Below are 14,616 nucleotides of genomic sequence, written 5' to 3'. Positions count from 1 at the left end.
ATAGTGTAGCTTTATTGGTACAAGGCGAGTTTATATACATACAAAAGAAAGAATGTAGTAATATCTTAAAGTGAAGAAGCTTCAACAATTATCCTAAAACCTAAAAGTTATATTACTTTGAAGAATATAGGAACATTTTTAGAGTACAATAGATCCTTACGGATAATTAGTATCAAGCTTAACATAATAATTTAATTTAAAATAATTTTATAAATGAGTGAAACATATGGTCCAAATAGCAATGTGTGTGTGTGTGTGCGTGCGTGCGTGCATGTGTGTATGTGTGTGTGTGTGTGTGTGTGTGTGTGTGTGTGCGCGTGTGCGTTTGCGTGCGTGCGTGCGTTTCAATTTAGCAATTTCTTTATGTTGAAGAGTAAATATCAATTTGATTATTTATATTATTACATAGTTTTGCAGATTGAAACACGTATTGTCTCCTAGCATACACTGACTTGACTTCTGGAGTCGGAATTACACTGGGCTTTCTTCTTCTTTTTTCCACAGTGTCAGGTTTGTATACTGTACTCTTGTGTATTTTTAGGGTCGCATGTAGGACATACACATAAACTACGCAATATTTAAAATAAACTTCTGGAAGCAATGGGGTAATTTTTGGCTACATGGTCACCCTCACGATAATCATTCCGTCCCTCGTTGTGGAACGCGCCTAGCTGCTCTGTCTAATTGTCCCTCTACGCCACCACCTAAGCGGCTACGGCTTGAGTATCAAGTTTAGAACTGAGAACAGACAACGGGGGCCTTGATAATGACTCTATGAAGTAAGTATTTAATTTTGTTAATTTCTAAAATTTTTATCATAGAGCCACTAGTTTAATGTGACCATAGTTTTAGGCTGTGAATTTTTGCTCATATTGTGCGTTATATTTGTATAGTTTTCAAATTTCTGAACGCATCTTAACTGACATTGATAGTAATGACATGGTAACATGGAGATATAAAGTGGAGCACAATCTAACTTTTTTGTCATAGTAAATTGAACCTTATTACTGAATTAGAAAGGTGTTCTTACCAGACTAGAGAAAACGGTCCACTTGAGATACCAAAGGTGATACCAAACCAGATAGATACCAGAAGGCGGTTTTAATATCTTTTAAGTAGTAATTTGTAAAAAAAAATATGATGTCAATATTATTAACTGATTAAACGAAGCACGTGCACAACAAAAAAAAATATTAATTACATAATAAACATAAATATTAATTTTAATAGACATTGTAGAAATTTTGAAAATTAATTGGTATCCCCAACTTGATGACATATTTTGGAGATATTTTCAAAATACGTGAATAGGCGGGTCCACACAGAGCGAGTGAGCGAGTACGTACGTGCGAGGCAATTTCCTCTCGCGCGTATGCTCGCTCTGTGTGGACCCGGCTAATAACGAAGCTCAGCAGTTGATTGTGAAAAATTGAAAAAATGGGTATATCTTTTCACAGATGACCCAAAATCATTCAATTTTACGATAAAAATACAAGACGATAATTGTCAAACTCATTACCATGATGTCAACGCGATGTGAATCAGTTTTACCATACCAATTCCTATTACTTATTACATTTATCTAAATGGAATGGAATGACAGCTATAGTACCAATTATATCCACACTTTATCAGACTCGAGAAAGAATATTTTTCCGTTTCACCAAACATCAGCACACCGTTTACAATATTTGAAATGTAAAAAAAATGGTTCAGATGCAAAAATATCAAACATTCATTCATAATATCATTTTTCGCAATTAGATACAAAGTATTTTTTAAGGGCTCTCCACACTTGTGCGCGAATCGAGGCGCCAAGCCGCGAACGCGAGTGTGGATGGCAGTCGCGTCGATTTCGCAGATTGTTCACACGTTTGCGCCTTATTCCTCGTTTTTTGTCGGTATTTACTTATTTAGCCCGCGTTAAAGGAGACGCGAAGCGCGAACTTGCAAGACTCCACACTCGCAATCGCTTCGCGCCGCGATTCGCTCACGAGTCGGTTAATCTGTTAAGCTGTCATAATCTTCTATGGCGGCTACTTGGTTATATTGGGTGCGAACTTGATCAACCAAAAATCAATTTGACAGTTCCCAGATTGAATCAGTGCCTTGCCGCAAACTAAATCCGATCAGCTGACGCTTCGGCGCCATCTTGCCGCGAAGTTGTGCGAGTGTGGACTGTGGAGTCCACGTCAACGTCGCGTATGTTCGCTCCGCGAAGTCGCGCCGCGATTCACGCGCATAGTCTGGTCATAGAAAATATAAATCAAGCGGGAAATAAACTATTAAAAACGTATTATTGTAGTCAAATCAAAATAGTGTCGTGTTGTTTCACAGGAACTATATACATGAAAACTATATATTCTATTTACCACCCTAAGACTGCACAAATCTATGCACTTTAATTCCATTGTACAAAATAGAAGAAGAAAAGATAATATTATACCAACTACGTCTATTAACACTACCTTTGCGAGTAGACAATTCTCCACCAGGTCTGCAAAATTGTATAACTTCATCAATAGACAAATAAACATTTACCACTTACCTTATAATAAATGCAAAAAATGTATAATGGACTGGATAAAAAAGATGACTTACCAAAATATCGAAAACGTACTACTAAACATTGCTGAATTTGAATAAACTTACATACATTATATACACGCAATTATATCAAACACAGGTACACCAAACTCATGGTTTAATATTAAGTATTTCAAGATATAATATTTTTGTAATAATTTATTGTTTCATTGGATTTTATTATTATTAAGATTTTTGTTGATCTAAGAAAAGAGCAGTACCTCTTAACACAGGTAAAGATTTACTTAAAAAGATGTACTAAACACTATATGTTATCTGTAAATTACTCTGATATCTTGATTGAATAAATAATATTTTTTTTTTTTTTTTAATAACATGGAGAAATATGCTATATATATATGTATATATATATGGAGGAGTTAAAGAGAAATATGCTCGCAATTTGCGAACTTCGGCGTTCGTGACTCGACTCTAACAAGCTCCATAATATTATCGTAAGAAAAAGATAATATGTTTACGCTCCAGTGACAAGCGCCGTGGTTAAAAACTATAAGAAATGGGCGAAGCGGACCGCGGTTCTGTCAGCATATCTCTCTCTCTCTCTCCTACTCATACCTGTGTTCTTGACAGACGTTACGGCGGAACACCTTCCTCACGATCGACCGTGGTAGCGGTCCGGTACGCCTATCAGTAACAGCTTTTAGAACGACTAAGTATATTAAGTAAGGCTTTGTGGAGCGTTTTACAAAAGAGAAAAACCTATATCCATCCCTTTTCAGGGGCCATAATACTAGCACAGCGAAAAGACAGTAAGATTATCTTATCTCTGACTATGCACGAATGAGAAAAGATCCTGGCCAAGCTATATATTCAATATTATCCTAATATCCCACATACATATAACTCATGGTCACCCTAATTAGAAAGAGATGCATCGGCCGACCTTGACTTCTCATGTGGACACACTTTTTGGCCAATGTACACTCTCTGTATTATTTTCTAAGTCCGTGTATGGTAATGACACTAATGACAGTTATGATTTTGACAAAAGAACGCGACAACGACAAGGGCAAACGAGCGTTACTCTTACTATCTTGACATAATCTTGACGCAACCTTCACAACCTTATGTTCTTGAATCATTATGGTGCATTTTCACCTGTAGAATACGATACCTACCACGTGGTTAAAACCTTATTTTCTGCTCTGTTTACTGTGAGGTATATATATATAAAAACATTCCAAAAATACATTATATGTTACTAAAGGATATTATTGTTACATTGGTAAACTACCAGGTCGCCGTATCTCGCGTTCGTTTTATTACTAAAATAAACATGTCCTTAGAAAAAGCAAAACAAGTGGCAGCGTACAGGGCGGTAGATGAGTTTGTGACGAATAATTCTGTCTTCGGCGTCGGCAGTGGATCAACAGTTGTATACGCCGTGCAGCGCCTCGCAGAACGAGTAGAGACTGAAAAGTTGAAGGTGACCTGTATCCCTACATCATTCCAAGCCAAACAGCTTATTCTTAAGCATAACCTATTCCTTGGAGAACTCGACACGAACCCTCGCATTGATGTTACTATTGATGGAGCAGACGAGGTGGATGCCAACATGACCTTGATAAAAGGAGGGGGAGGTTGTTTGCTACAAGAGAAAATTGTGGCTTCTTGTTCCAAAAAAATGATAGTCATTGCTGATTATACTAAAGACTCTTCTAAACTTGGAGATAGATATAAAAAAGGTATCCCAGTAGAAGTTATTCCTATGGCTTATGTTCCTATTAGAAACAAAATTGTGGATCTGTATGGAGGAGAAGTGAAATTGCGCATTGCTGTTGCAAAAGCAGGGCCTGTTGTGACTGATAATGGAAACTTCATTCTAGACTGGATGTTTACTAATCAGGACTTGGACTGGGATCATGTCAACAAAACCATCAAGATGATACCCGGAGTTGTTGAAACAGGGTTATTTGTGAACATGTGTCAGAAAGCTTACTTTGGACAACCCGAGGGGAATGTTATTGAGAGATCTGCTGCATAAAATTTGAATTGGTTTAACATTTTAATATAGTACTTTCTGTTTCTGAGCAAGCACATGGCTTGGCTATAATTATATAAGTTTTAAGTGTAGAGTTAAGAACAAAATGATGTATGGCTTTATCTAAAAATGCAGTTATGTTATGGTGCAAATGTATATATTCTGCATAAATATCAAATTTAATATACTTTATTTCTTATGAAGTACTTTATCTATAGTAATAAATAAGTTCATATCATTTACATAGCCACAATTAAGATATTTTTCTATTTATATTTTTCATACTTCAATGACCTACTAACAGTATCAACTTTGTATTTTACATGTTTCATTTTGACAACAATCCTATATAGTTTAGCAGTTTAGAACAATATTTTGTGGCACTGTTGCTAAGCTCTATGATAATGCTGAATCACATGGCAGTGTGTATTCTTATAAGTTGATCTAAACAGTGTTAACAGTTTAATTTACTTGCTTATTATTGTAATAAAATTTATATTAAAGAAAGAAATTTATAATGATATTATTATAAGGTTATTACTGTCACTTTGTTGGTACAGTCAGTATCGTGTAGGTAATTAGGGCTTGTGCACAAATCACGCTAGGTTCGATAGGGGGGAGGGGGCTCACGAAAAAATCACGCAGATCACATTGGGGGAGGAGGTGTATAAGGAAACCTCACATGTATTTTTTCATAGTGAACGAAACTAAGAAAAAATATCTACCACATACTTTTTCTCGGTTTTGTTAAACATACATCTTCACTTGGCAGTTCAAAATAGCGAGTAAAAACAAGATACTCTATAGGTACAATACTATTTATCTTAAAATTAGGTTGAATGAAAATATAATATAAAAATACTTACACGTGGTTATGTGGGGGAGGTGAGGTTAGCCAAGAACCTCACTAAATATCACCAAGGGGAAGGGGAGCAAATAAATAGCTGAAAAAACCTCGCGTGATTTGTGCACAAGCCTTTAGTAGCTGTGTAATTTGTCTTATATTTTGGAAACCTTTGTTATAAAAAAATATGTTATACTTCGTTTTTTAAACTTTAGAGGGAACAGAATTGAGCATGCAGTTTTTATGAGGCCCTTTAATTGTTAATAATAATGCAAATATCTAATGTAACATGGTCAATACTTATAATTTACTTCAAAATTTTACTGCAAAAAGTGCCTGATTGGGAATCACAAGCTTACTTCTGCGAAGTTCTTTCTAATGCTGAACAGTACAAAGTATAATTAAGTTTGAAGAGTTATTTTGGAGTTTTCAGAAAATAGTGTAAGTAGGTTTAATTAGCGTGAGTTGTAAAGAAAAGTTAATCACTGTCAGTTTCGTGATGATAATTAAATTAAGCATTCAATTTCAATAGAAATGGTTTTGGTGTTCATTTCATAAACTAGAGATATTACAATGTAAAAAAAGTCAAAAATTTCTTTCCCATAAAGATTTCATGCTGAATTATTGTCAGTCAGTGATTAACTTTTCTTAACTACTCATGGTAATTGGGTACAATATTTTCTGAAACCTCCCATTTAGGGTACAAGAGGTGTAAAGTCTAAGATAAAAACCATGCCTGTAAGTATGACAGCAAAACTAGGTGGCAATATATGGTTACATAGTGGTTACCTTGGTTACTGAATTCAGAATTTTTTGAAAACCAGAACTATACATATTCTAGAATCTGGATGTACACTTGTACAATAACATTTATGTTAGCTGACGAATTTGGGGCACAATTTTTTTTCTTATATGGTTACATAAGTTACTTCAATGTATCTGTTGCCGATATACCTACAATGTAGCTAAAAGTAGGATGATTAAATAGCCGGCTCCACAAAGAGAAAGTAGATAAGTAGAAATTGCCTTGCGCGTATGCTCGCTCAGTGTGGATCCGGCTAATGATTATTAATTATTACTGTCATAAAATAAATGCTCAACCTTAGGTGCCATATATTTTATTCTACATTTTCACCTACTTATAGGTATAGAACGCAATGCATTTAAGAAATACTTAAACAATATAAGTTTATTCTTTCAGATCTGGTATGATTAGTAGTTACAAATATTATAGATAGCTTAAAATATCTTATATTTAACAATCAAATGACTAACATGGAATGTTTTAAATACCTACTGATATATGTTTTAGATGTATTTTTTTAAACATGCATTTTTAAGTTAATTTAAGTATGCCAAATTTGTAAAAGTTACTTTTTGTTCCTAATATAAGCAGGTGAATACTTATTTATCATTATTATAAAAATTCGATAGTTTGATATTACACAACTTATTTATTCTTATGCAGATAGTCTTTGGTTATTAAAACAACTAAGGCCAGCTTTATAAACGCTCATTGGATTTTAATAAAGATATACTTCATATACTAATAAACATCCGTTCTGAGTAAAGGTTTCAGAGATTTTTATAGAACCAAGCCTGTAAATGCCTCAAAAGTTGACAGAGTTAAATAGCATTGACATATATATCTAAGGACGGGCCTTACGGACAATAAGAATGGGGCCAGTACAGTGGTGTCAGTGTCACGCACACGAATTCGGCCAATCGTGCAGTCTAACGCCAGAACGCGATTGGTTGATGAGTTCACACTACGCGCACGATTGTTTGCAAATAGTTCCGTTAGACTACACGATTTGCTCGAATTCGAGAGTGACAACACTGAACTAGCGCCGTTCCTAATGCCCGTAAGGCCGGTCCTTAGATATATGTGTCAATCTTAAATAGTTCTACAGATTAGACTATTCATATTAACAAATATTCATTTGTCCTGTTCTTACATTATGTATTATTCCTTTCCAACACTTATATAAAAATATAGGTAACTATTCCAATAAGTTGTTGCAAGAGTCTTCTTCATAGCTGCTACTATTTCATTATCCCTTTGAAGCAGGGATCGGAACCGGTTTTTTGCAAAAACATCGAAATAACCATATATTTCGGTTTATTTTATGCTCTAAATGTAGGACTCGGTTGTGTTTTCAGATAACGACTTCGTATTATTAGATTGCCTAATTAGAAATGGAGTAATTAACAAAGAACGAAAAAATACCGTTTTCGTTCCCATAGAATAGAATACCGGTTTCCGATCCCTGCTTTGAAGGATATAATTTGTGCTTTCAAGAGTACAGTAAGTATGAAAATAGGCCGAATTTTACTTTGGTGATCTAATAAAGACTAGTTTTTTTCATGATGCGTAGGAACTCGTCTTGGTTGATTTCCCCGTCACCATCCCTGTCTGCTTCATCTATCATTTCATGCAGCTCTTCATCAGTGAGGTTTTCACCAAGTTCCCTTGCCACTCTCTTTAAGTTCTTGAAAGAGATTTTACCTGGAATCGTATGAAGTAAATTGTAGTTTATTTACACAATAAGTTTTGTTTACTGAATTCCTGGCTAAAAAAGGTGTAAGCCATAAAGTATACGAAAATATAACAGAATGCTGATTCTCATTTTTATCAAGCATGTTTGATGATATATAGCTGGTAATTAGTATCAGACTGAAACCGGTTTTTTGCCAAAACCGATATCGTAGATTTAGTTGGAACTTGCCTAAACCGAAACCAAAAGATGCTGCCAAAACCAAAACTTTGGTTGTACACTACTTGTAAATTGGTTCTTGGCACATCTTGGATTCACAGAGAATGATCGGCTTTGCAAGGAAATTGCCACTTAAAGCAGTTTGTCTGTGAGGATGTGCCTTGCCTCACCTGAAGTATTGTGTCATGTGTGGACCAGCCTAATCATTTTTGAAGACGCAACATAGAATTGTAACTAAGATACAGGTGTAGTTGCTCATCATTTCAGTTTATTTTACCAGGAATCATGCATTGCAGCATTGGTCATTATGTGATGTACAACAATCAAGTAAATTTGGACTTCGCAAAAATATATTTTTTTTAAATATATTTTAATTTATTTTAAAGTAACTTATCTATTAAATAAAATTAAATGAAAACTAAAAACTAATACTAAATAAAATTAAAATATGTCTAAAAAAGTTGGCCCCTTTGGCATGGTGCCGAGGATGCTGGCAGCATTTCCCCGCTGTATTGTGATGCTAATATGTTGTGCGAGAAAGCTGCCAGAAAAATTTGGTTGTGGTTCCACTATAATGCTAACTACTGCCATGAAACTGGGCATAGGTTTGAGTACTGGGTACTGGTAAGTCTATAGTTCATGTCATTCACAATAACACCCAGATTCTTCAAATCTAAGCTTTAATAACATAACAATATGAGTCAAGGCATGAATTATCAAATATGTACTGTTTCTTAATAACTCTTCAAGTGGCATATATCGTTTTAGAGTTATTGGAATTTTGATTTTATTTCAAGCAATCAAATTTGAAATTTAAATGACATAATCAATGGTCGGGAGTTAACGGTCTACCACTCTAAGGGATATATTTATCAGTGGCAGAGAGTAATACAAATCTACAGGCTGATTTGGATTTCTTGTTCTTCAAGAAAACTATGTACCAGTTCTATGGACACCTTGCCGCTGATATTTAATTTTATTAACCCTTTGAACGCCAAACCTATTATACATAATACACCATCATAAACCTATGCATGAAGGTTAATATTAACCCTTAGAATGGTTTATATCATAAACACACACCACTCAAACACCAAGCTCCCGGGCACAAGCGAGCTAATATAAACTTTACTCGAAAGTGTCAAGGTTACTTTAATAGCACCCGCCATAACAACTATAGTTATCCTTGGAACTGTGGGCATGACTAGTAATAATGCCTTTAGGTGTTCTTGGCATTCAAAAGGTTAAACTGTAACTACATGTATCTAAGGCTAACTTTAGCAGTCAATGGTATAAAATTGTCAAAACCTAATAAAACTCACCAGTTTCATCATCATCAAACAGTTTGAAAGCTTTCATGATTTCCTCCTTTGTATCCTTCTCTGCCATCTTCACTGTCATCAACTCCAGAAAATCTTCAAATGATACTTTTCCATCAGATTTATCAATTTCTGCAATCATCTTTTTGATTTCCTCTTTTCTAGGTTCAAATCCGAGGGCTCTAATTGCAACTTTTAACTCTTTTGTATCAATTTTTCCAGTATTTTCTGTGTCAAATAAATCAAATGCTTCTTTTATGTCCCTTCTTTGTTCTTCAGTGAGCTCAAACTTGGGCCCCGATTTCTTCCGCATGCCTCCTGGTGGAGCATTACTAGCACCAACCTTTTTCTGGGTAGTTGTAACTGCAGTTGTCTGAAATCAATATGAACTACAATTAAATTCTAATAACAGCAGCATACAGCTGTTATCTTTTAATTATAAAAGTAGGATAAAAAAATGTAGGCATGACAATTAGTAGTTCTTTAGCTACATTACAGCTAATTTGCAATAAAGTATAAAATAAACGTGATCAAATGTACCCAAATGATAATAGAACTGTATTATATTATTCACTTACCATTGTTTGTACCATTAAGAAAAGGGCAAAACTTATGTTAATTACCTGTAGTCACTTTTCACTACCTATATCTTTTTCAGATAATTAATATTATAATGAAAAGTTTATTTTATTGTTATCTAGATATAAATATAAACTGTTCATGAGTTGTCAATTCAATGATTGATCCAGTATTTTTAAGCACAGGAAAAAACTGCGAAAAAAGAAGCAGTTGTTACTGTAACTCAAACATCTGAAAGTGTTTACACATAGTCCATTGAATGAGTCCCTCCAAGGGGGGTCTAGAGTGCGTGAGTTAGTAACGTAAGATGTTTCTTCGGAAACATGTCAAGAGTCCCTAGGTAATAAACATACTAAAACCCCGGGACACTAGGAGGAGCCCCGGAGTGGGGGGAGGGGGGAAAGGGTCCATTTTTTCATTTTTCGCTTAAATCTCAAAAACGGTACATGTTAGAGAAAAACTTTCAAGGAAACGTTGAAAGGCCATAAAATTATCTACAAGTTGTACCTAAATCATTTTTTTCTATTCCCAGCCGTTTTCGAGCTACATCCCATGAAAGGTGAAAAATTCGAAAACTTTTTATTTTACCAACTTAGAGTGCCCGCAGACGACCGTTTTTCCTCCTAAACGCCTCCATGGTGGAATCTGGTTTTTTTATCAATGATAGACCTAATTATGAGCAATCTATCGGTACCGGTCACAAGTTGCACTTTTGAGCTTTTTGGAAGAAAAAAAATAAAAAGGTCAACTACCCTAATATAATATTTTGACAATCGAATCCTCCTAAAGGCTTCCATGGAGGAATGTGTTTTTTTTACCAATGATAGAACTAATTAAGAGAAATCTATCAGTACCGGTCACAAGTTGCACTTTTGAGCTTTTTGGAAGAAAAAAAATAAAAAGTTCAAGTATCGTAACTACCCTAATAAAATTCAATTCCCCGTAAACGCCTCCGTGGTGGAATCTGGTATTTTTATCAATGATAGATCTAATTATGAGCAATCTATCTGTACCGGTCACAAGTTGCACTTTTGAGTTTTTTGGAAGAAAAAAATAAAAAGATCAAGTTCAGTAACTCAAACTACCCTAATATAATATTTTGACAATCGATTCCTCCTAAAGGCTTCCATGGAGGAATGTGTTTATTTTACCAATTATAGACCTAATTAAGAGCAATCTATCAGTACCGGTCACAAGTTGCACATTTGAGTTTTTTGGAAGAAAGAAATATTTTTTGATCGATTGATGTGATAAACATGGGTATGTAGTATGGGGAAATTGTTTGAGCCAAAATCATTTTTTACTGCGTGTAACTCAGAAACGGCTGGAAATAGAAAAAAATGATTTAGGTACAACTTGTAGATAATTTTATGGCCTTTCAACTTTTCCTTGAAAGTTTTTCTCTAACATGTACCGTTTTTGAGATTTAAGCGAAAAATGAAAAAATGGACCCTTTCCCCCCCTCCCCCCACTCCGGGGCTCCTCCTAGTGTCCCGGGGTTTTAGTATGTTTATTACCTAGGGACTCTTGACATGTTTCCGAAGAAACATCTTACGTTACTAACTCACGCACTCTAGAACTTTTTATTCAATGGACTAACAAGCGCTTTGGCGCTACGAAATAGGCTCCCGGCATTAGTTTGTCTCTGAATTAAAAAAAAAACGAATGCGTGACATGCATGAGAAAAGTTTTCATTTACCGCAATTTGACGTACAGTTTATCTTTTAATTAGATTTAAGTATAATATGAATTTGTATTGGTGTATTAAAGTAATTATAGCAAAAGTTTCGTTTAAAATGTCTTATGATATTTCAGGACGCCATCCGCGACTTCGGCCAAGAGTGCAACGAAGCCTCATTGTTGCAGCCAATAATTTGGGTTAATGAATAAATCATAGAAAGTTTATAATGTGTGTGCAGATAAAATAGTGTATGTAACTCTACAACTACATACATAATTAGGCATTAAAACACACGAGAGGTCCTTTTAAGCATGTTTTAACCACACTAGTGTTAGTCGCGGATATTTACGAAGTGAATCTGTGGCGGATATGCGCAGTATGCGCTTAAGCGCCAATTACATCCACACTTCCCGATATCGAGCCCGACATCAGTTCCGATGTTGGTCTGATAATCGTTTTTCCGTTTCACGGAATATCAGCACATCATTAACAGTATTCGAAATGTAAAAAATACTTTGACTCTAATAGGGAGCGTGCATGAACTGTAGGAGGCAGCACAGGAGCTGTCAGATTTTTGGCGCGAAGCGTAAATGTGAGGTTTATTGTTCCGATGTACCCCACAAGATGGCAGAACCTACTATGCACAAGAAAACACTTGACGTGTAAATGTGCATGTTTATGGTTCCGATTCAGACCACAAGATGGCAGACCCTCCAACGCGCACGGTCCCTATTTCCAAAAATGTTCAATGTTTAATATTTTTGCCTATTAACCATTGTGTGCTGGTATTTGGTGAAACGGAAAAATACTCTTGTTCGGGCACGACGTCGGGCCTAATATCAGGCCTGATAAAGTTTGGATGTAATTGGCACTTTAGTCTTGCAAGTTCGCGCTTAGATAAGAGCGTTAGAGAGGTTCATAAATGAACAAGCGAAACTTGTCTTGGTCTAACTCACAACACTTCGATATTAATGACAGATACATATCTTATACCTTTAAACGAGCAATTCTTGTATATATATTATATTTCTGTGATCTCTGAAACGGCTCTAACGATTTCGCTGAAATTTGGTATATGGGGGTTTTTGGGGGTATACAATCGATCTAGATTAGTCTTATGTTTGGGAAAACGCGTGTTTTCGAGTTTTCATGCGTTTTTCTTTCGACGCAGAATATGGTCGCTAATTTCATGTTGCTGGCCACTGTCCGTCTGGTCTAGCGGGTTAAGACGCGGACTGCTAAACGAGTGTTACGGGTTCGAATCTCGCCCGGTGACTAACTTTTGTTTTTTTTTTATATGTTCAAGTTTATATTTAATTTTTATTGTTTTATACAAGTTTAATTTAGTAAAAAAATTTAGTTAAGATGATCACCTATACACCACCATATTACAATAAATAGTTATAACCGAGCAAAGCTCGGTCGCCCAGGTACTATTGATTTAAACCAACACGATTTTCATTCATAATATTAAAATTAATACGGGACTTAATCGCGTAAACTTACAGTAGCGGAAAAAATCTATCATATTGTGATTTTTCTGTAAAATATTTCAAATTAGATGAAACCAAGAACTGAATTTGTTGATAACTAATCAAAAAAGGTTATATTGATTTATTCTTAACAGGCCGGTAGGTACATATTTCGAAATTCAATTTGAATTTTTTTTTTTCTGGAATTTAGCGTCCGTAAGAGGCCGGTACATATTTCGAAATTCAATTTGAATTCATTTTTCTGGAATTTAGCGTCCGTCACTAGTAGTATTTAAGTCGATAAAAAACGGAATATCGTGCTAATTCATAATCATATTTGTAAGAAATATCAGTTCCGTCATGGGGAGACCTCGTGGAAATAAAAACTTAACAGTAGCTTAGCTATACAAAAAGCAATAATAAATGGCTATAGAAATGGCTTCACACAATCGTCAGTCTACTATATCGAAGGTTTTGAAACGGGAAAAAGCTCACGGAGGTGTCAAAAGGCACAACAGACCTGGTCGCCCACGCTGCACATCAAGTTTGGTAGACCGCAACATTTTGCGGATAGCAAGACACAATCCACGACTCACGGCGAACGACATTATGCGGGAAATATCGTGTGGAAATTCAGTTTCTGTGTCCGTACCTACTGTAAGAAATCGCCTGATGCATGGTGGACTTCGTGCTTGTCGTCCTGCAAAGAAACCACTGATTTCCAAGAAAAATCAAGCAGCTAGAAAAAAATATGCGAAAGAACATCTTTCTTGGACTGCGGAAATGTGGGAAAAGGTAATCTGGAGCGATGAATCCAAGTTAGTAGTTTACTGTTCGGAACAAATGGAATTACCTACGTACGACGTCCCGACAATGCTCGCTATGACCCCAAGTTTCAGCTCCCTACAGTCAAACACGGCGGCGTGGGGCTGTTTCAGTGCAAGTGGAGTTGGTCCTTTACATCGAATAAACGGCATTATGACGAAGGAAGTTTATGAAGAAATATTAAAAGATGTCTTTTTTCCCTGGGTACGCCAAAATTTCGGTAGAGCTTTCATGTTTCAACAAGATAATGACCCGAAAAATTCGTCTAATCTTGTTAAATAATGGTTTAAAAAACGTTGAGAGGGTTTTGGAATGGCCCAGCCAAAGTCCGGACTTGAAGTTGAATCCTATAGAAAACCTATGGAAGGAGCTAGGTCGTCGTCGTGTGAGTGCAAGAAATGCAAGAAATGTCAACGAAAGATTTGAACAATTAAAGGAAGAGTGGGAACGCATTCCAAGTTCTTTCCTCGCGAAGTTGATTGCATCACTGCCCCGAAGATGCCAAAAGCTGTTCTTGATGCAAAGGGTTTCAGTACCAAGTAGTAATCTAAAATGATCATGAAAGCTACAATTACTCCTTGCAAAAATGGA

At 35.6% G+C, this 14,616-nt stretch overlaps 2 protein-coding genes and 1 long non-coding RNA gene across 5 annotated transcripts in view; 2 read left to right on the top strand and 1 right to left on the bottom strand.

The window, feature by feature from the left end:
* Positions 1–302: 302 nt before the first annotated feature.
* LOC133517231 (uncharacterized) overlaps positions 303–14,616 on the top strand; it is a 15,988-nt gene continuing 1,674 nt past the window's right edge. Inside the window, exons 1-2 of the long non-coding RNA XR_009799342.1 lie at positions 303–779; positions 11,863–11,976. This is a non-coding gene — a long non-coding RNA (uncharacterized LOC133517231). The remainder of the gene's footprint in view (positions 780–11,862; positions 11,977–14,616) is intronic.
* LOC133517217 (ribose-5-phosphate isomerase) lies at positions 2,983–4,787 on the top strand. Its single transcript, XM_061850424.1, has one exon. The coding sequence runs from the start codon at positions 3,803–3,805 to the stop codon at positions 4,589–4,591; it is 789 nt and encodes a 262-aa protein (XP_061706408.1). The 5' UTR covers positions 2,983–3,802; the 3' UTR covers positions 4,592–4,787.
* On the bottom strand, positions 6,529–10,225 carry LOC133517218 (uncharacterized). 3 transcript variants are annotated; one of them, XR_009799341.1, is made up of 4 exons: positions 10,047–10,207; positions 9,472–9,841; positions 7,714–7,941; positions 6,529–7,500 (listed from the first exon to the last, which is right to left on the bottom strand). XR_009799341.1 is itself a non-coding variant. In XM_061850426.1 (3 exons), the coding sequence occupies exons 2-3, from the start codon at positions 9,779–9,781 to the stop codon at positions 7,778–7,780; spliced, it is 474 nt and encodes a 157-aa protein (XP_061706410.1). In that variant the 5' UTR covers positions 9,782–9,841; positions 10,092–10,225; the 3' UTR covers positions 7,545–7,777. The 3 variants fall into 3 exon arrangements, 2 of the variants coding, with proteins under 2 accessions (XP_061706410.1, XP_061706409.1); XM_061850426.1 differs by lacking the exon at positions 6,529–7,500 and having other exon boundaries at positions 7,545–7,941; positions 10,092–10,225; XM_061850425.1 differs by lacking the exon at positions 6,529–7,500 and having other exon boundaries at positions 7,563–7,941.

Source organism: Cydia pomonella, chromosome 4 (genome assembly GCF_033807575.1).
Source record: "Cydia pomonella isolate Wapato2018A chromosome 4, ilCydPomo1, whole genome shotgun sequence".
Taxonomy (NCBI): domain Eukaryota; kingdom Metazoa; phylum Arthropoda; class Insecta; order Lepidoptera; family Tortricidae; genus Cydia; species Cydia pomonella.
The sequence above is the reverse complement of the archived record's forward strand: the minus strand, read 5'-3'. Positions and strand labels throughout refer to the sequence as shown.